The 4,928-nt window shown below is 41.9% G+C and overlaps 1 protein-coding gene across 1 annotated transcript; it reads left to right on the top strand.

The window, feature by feature from the left end:
* Positions 1-1,365: 1,365 nt before the first annotated feature.
* On the top strand, positions 1,366-4,402 carry LOC132541484 (PRAME family member 20-like). The gene is made up of 3 exons (XM_060202389.1): positions 1,366-1,658; positions 2,636-2,932; positions 3,976-4,402. The coding sequence occupies exons 1-3, from the start codon at positions 1,366-1,368 to the stop codon at positions 4,400-4,402; spliced, it is 1,017 nt and encodes a 338-aa protein (XP_060058372.1).
* The last annotated feature ends 526 nt before the right edge of the window (positions 4,403-4,928 follow it).

A 4,928-nucleotide genomic window follows, 5' to 3' on the forward strand; every position in this document is an offset into this window, starting at 1 on the left:
TCAGTTCTATCATCTAGGAATAGGAACTCCGGATCTGACCTATGCCTCTCCCAGTCTCTGTCTCCTGAGTCCCTTCTTTGGAGCAATACAGAAAACCAGTCCAAATTTTGCTTTATGTTTCCCCTTTCCATCTTTTCATTTGTGTTTAGTTTGTTTTGACACCAAGGCTATTGCTGGGGCTCAGTTACTGGAAAGGAATCCACTACTGTTGGCAGTCATTTTAAATATATTTTTTCTTTATTTGATAGTCAAAAAGAAACAAGAAACAGTGAGGGGAGAGAGAGAGAAAAAAAACTGTGCTCTCATGAAGCTTTCCTCCTATAGGTAGGGACCTGGATCTTGAACCCTGGGTACTACAATGTGTTAGTACCTCAGGGTGAGTCACACCCAGTACTGTCGTTTTTTGTTCTAATTTCTTAAATTTGTGAGTGAGTCATAACATATGCACCCTTATCGTTAGATTATAGTCACATACTTAGAGCTCAAGGCTGTGTTACTGGAGCTGTTGTTTTTGTTGCAAGAATTAAACTGAGGGGGTGGAGGGCAGATAGCATAATTGTTATGCAAACAGATTCTCATGCATGAGGCTCCAAAGTCTATCCCTTGCACCACCATAAGCCAGAACTGAACAGTGCTCTGGTAAAAAAAAAAAAAAAAACTGAACTTAGGGCCTCATGCATGCAGGGCTTACTATCTTTGGGCTACGTTTACTGGTTCATATTTTCATATAAGTAATAACTTAAAAATAGGTGATAGGCTCATCCGGGATGTGGTGCAGCGGATAAAGCATCAGACTCTCAAGCATGAGGTATGAAGTTCAATCCCCAGAAGCACATGTACCAGAGTGATATCTGGCTCTTTCTCTCTCCTCCTATGTTTCTTATTAATAAATAAATAAAATCTTTAAAAATGGTGATAGGATATCCTTTTTAGTTGGAATTTTTAAAATTTATTTATAAAATGGAAACACTGACAAGACCATAGGATAAGAAGGGTACAATTCCCACAACCTGAATTCCATAGCCCATTCCCTACCCTGATATCTTTCCTATTCTTTAACCCCATGGGAATATGAACCCAGGGTCATTATGGGGTGCAGAAGCAGGAAAGTCTGGCTTATTAGCTAGAAATCTAGCCTCTGGTTTCTCTAATGTATGCAAAGAGATGCTCCATAGAGTTGTATGTCCACTGCTTTTTGATTTGAGTTCTCAGTTTTATATCAGCATTGTAGTTGCATGACTATTATAATCTCACATCAAAATATCTAACTTAAAAAGAATGAAACCCTTTAGTTGGTGACTCTTTGGTTCCTTGAACTGATCTCTGACTGTGAACTCTCATAGTAACTAACAGTGGAAACCAAATATGAACTACAACAATCCATCCAGTCTCCTACAACTGACCATCCAGAGCCTGCTGAAGGATGACAACTTGGCTATCTCTTCCCTGAAGGACATACCTGATGCACTCTTACCCAGTCTGTTTCTGGAAGCACATATTCAAGGATGCTATAAGACCCTGAAGGCCATAGTGCTGATATGGCCCTTTGAAAGACTCCCTCTGGGATCCCTGGTTCATGACAGGGCTCCTGAGAATCCAAGTTTCAAAGCTGTGATGGATGGAATTGATGTCCTGATCAAGCAGAAAGTTTCCCCCAGGTAAGGAGGATCCATAGTCTGAGAGGGTCTGTGTTTCCTATAATTTAGCTGGGTCAGGGAGAGTAGAGGACCATTGGGAGGAACCAAGGCTTCTAATGCCAATGTAATACCTCCTAGCCCACTGGGGAGCTCTCCTCAAGAGTTGACTTTTGGCCAGTGCTATAGTTCCAGTGTTGAGCACACAGGTCTCTCTCTCTCCTTATTTGTTTTTGTTTGTTATCTGTTGGTATGACTTGACTGAGCTGTCATATATTGGTGTAAGGAATTGAACCAGCACTTTGAAGCTTCAGGCAGTAAAGTCTTTCTGTAGAACCATTATACTATGTGCCCTACCATTTCCATCTTTGTGAAACTCTCTAAATAGTTTCAACAAATATTCCCTATCAGAGAAAGTCCTGTAGTTTCCATGCCCTAGTTATAGAACTATTGGAAAAGAGAGAACACAAGCAAAAAGAAGTCTTCTAATTTCTAACTTGGCTTCATTGCAGTTACAATGAAAGTATATGATAGAGTTTTTATTTCCTTGATTTAGAAAACAATATACTTATAATGGGAAAAATATATCTAAAATGTCATAAGAGCAGTGACTTGCTGAAATAATATCAGACTTAGGCTGTCTGATTCTTTCAAATGTTAGCAGTAGGTCAAATACTGTGTTCATTTTTTTACAACTTCATCAGTGTCCTATTTTGCCCAAAGCAGGTGCAGATTACAAGTGCTGGATTTACAGTTCAAAGGGCAAAGTTCTGGAACATATAGACTGGAACCTACCTCCAAGCATACTCACAAAAGAGAGAACTGATGCCTGAGGGAACTTCAAAGAAAGAGAATGCCACACCCTACTTGGAGGTGTGTGTAGACCTCTACCTTGGTGAAGAACAAGTTGATAGGTTTTCCACCTACTTGCTGAACTGGACCAAAAAAATTAAGGGAGTGCACCTTTCCTGTAAGACTGTAAGGATACATTACCTGACCAGAAAGTATTCCAGGTTTCTGTATGCTGTGTCATGCTGTGACATCAAGGAGGTGGGAATCCATTGTACCTTGCCATTCTCCACCCTGGGCATGCTTGCTAACCTGCTGGGCATGCTGAGTAACCTCAAGAGACTGGTGGTCTGCATCAAGATTCCTACTGCAACCACCCCAGAAAAGAGAAGATGGAGGTTGCTGTCTATCAACAATTTCACATCTGAATGCTCCCAGCTACTTCATCTTCAAGAGCTGTACCTGGAATCTCCCTCCTTCCTCAAGGACCATCTGCACTGTCAGTTCAGGTAGGACTGTGTCCCCGACAGAGTAACTGTGCAGGAGACACTGGGTCTCCAGATTCTTGCTTCACATTTCTATTATATACCATTGTTTATTGTTATTATTGGCCAGACTGCCTCTCAAAATAATAGTATATGAAAGTGCTAGAGATTATTCCTGAGACAACTGAAGAGTCAGGAATGAAGGACATTTTATATAGCTACTACACTCTTCCACTCCTACCCATCTCTCATCCTAAATATTCCATCAGACCTTAACCATGAGAAGGCACAGGACAAACTTTCACAGTTATGGAAGGAATATATTTCTCAGATGCTTGGTGGAATATTCAGTCTAGTGAGAGTGGTTGGTTCTCAGGTTCCAGTCTGAAGAGGTCTCTTAGATGACTAGACAACTATAGTGAAGGGTTTGTGAAGAAGAGATCCCACACTATGCCTCCAATTCCTGAACTGTCAGCTGTGAGCAGGCAGCATTGTGAATATACAGACAGTGCAAGCAGAGGGCACTAAACAGTCTGCAGCTGAGGAATGAGGAAATCAGCAGAATATATGCTGAGCATGGAGACGTGTCACAGAGGCCCTGGAGACTGACAGGTCCCATCCCATACATGCTGTGGGACCTTTTCCAGGTTAGTTCTGTGACATTACTCACAGTAGTCTCACACAGACTTGTTATGGTGAGGCTCCCGTTCAAAGAACGTGTGAGGGAATCCTGAGAGAGTACTTTCATTAGGATCCAATGCTGCTGTAAAAGTATCAACATTTTTGTAAAAAGTGGCCAGTTCTTTCTGAGTATGCTCTAGTATATTCCATAATTTATACATTAAAAAAGGTGTGACTTTCTCTACCTAAAAATAAAGAAATATAGTTGAGGAATTGCAATAATGCAAAGCAAGGCTCATTAATACAGGAAAAGTGTTCATTAAGAAGCATTATACTAATTTTGGTCAAGAGCATCCTTGAGCCTTAGCACATTATGACCTCCCACATGACTGATACTCTCCTGCCAAACCCATGGTCCATCCTAAAGTCTCTTTCTCTCTTCCCAGGTGTTTTAATACCTCCTTGGAGGTCTTCTCACTCACTAACTGCAGATTTAGAAAAAAAAATATTGACTCATGTGTTCTGATGCCCATGTATCAGTCAACTAAAGGACCTGTGTCTGAAGGGAGTCCCTTAACCTCTGTCAGTAAGTGCCTGCCATCTCTGCTGGAGGTAAATGCAGCCACCCTCCAGCACCTGGACCTGGGTCTGTGTGGCCTCCAGGACCCCCAGCTTGAGGCCCTGCTCCCTGCCCTGAGCAGCTGCTCCCAGCTCAGCTCCCTCAGCCTGCATGGGAACCGCCTGTCTGTCCATGGCCACCCTGGAAAAGCTGCTAAGCTGTACCTTGGGCATCAGCAGGTTAAAACTAGAGCTCTATCCAGCCCCTCTGGAGAGTTTCAGCCCACAGGGAGTTTTGCAGCCTGCAACATTTAGGTCGCATTGTACTCAGATCATAATGATTCTCAAGGACCTTAGACACTCCAGGTCCATTGGGGTGAGCACTGGTCAATGTTCTTCATGTGCTGAGAAGATGTTCAGAAATGCGGAGCCCATCATTCTACCCTGCAAGTCTTGTGTCAGGAAATTTAAGAAGCTGTCAATAGACTGACAAGAACTGACATCTTATCAATTTTGTTTCTCACTGTGCCTCAACTCTGCTTCTGACACCAGGTCCATGTGATTGGGAAGCAAACAGACCCAACATCAGTACTAGACTATAGTAAATGGATTTCACTTTGGAATTTGAAAGGGTCTTTAGGGAATTTTTCTTTTTTTATTTTTATTTCTTTATTGGGGAATTAATGTTTAAATTCAACAGTAAACAATAGATTGTACATGCATAACATTCCCTAGTTTCCCATATAATAATACAACCCCCACTAGGTCCTCTATCATCCTTCATGGACCTGTATTCTCCCCACTCACCCAACCCAGATTCTTTTACATTGGAGTGATATGC

This window comes from Erinaceus europaeus, chromosome 11 (genome assembly GCF_950295315.1).
Source record: "Erinaceus europaeus chromosome 11, mEriEur2.1, whole genome shotgun sequence".
NCBI classification, from domain to species: domain Eukaryota; kingdom Metazoa; phylum Chordata; class Mammalia; order Eulipotyphla; family Erinaceidae; genus Erinaceus; species Erinaceus europaeus.

Bases quoted from the DNA above. Each gene is read 5' to 3' on its own strand.
- LOC132541484 (XM_060202389.1), top strand. From the start codon at position 1,366: ATGAACTACAACAATCCATCCAGTCTCCTACAACTGACCATCCAGAGC. The intron at 1,659-2,635 runs GTAAGGAGGATC...TTACCTGACCAG, and splicing joins AAGCAGAAAGTTTCCCCCAG to AAAGTATTCCAGGTTTCTGT. The intron at 2,933-3,975 runs GTAGGACTGTGT...CTCTCTTCCCAG, and splicing joins CATCTGCACTGTCAGTTCAG to GTGTTTTAATACCTCCTTGG.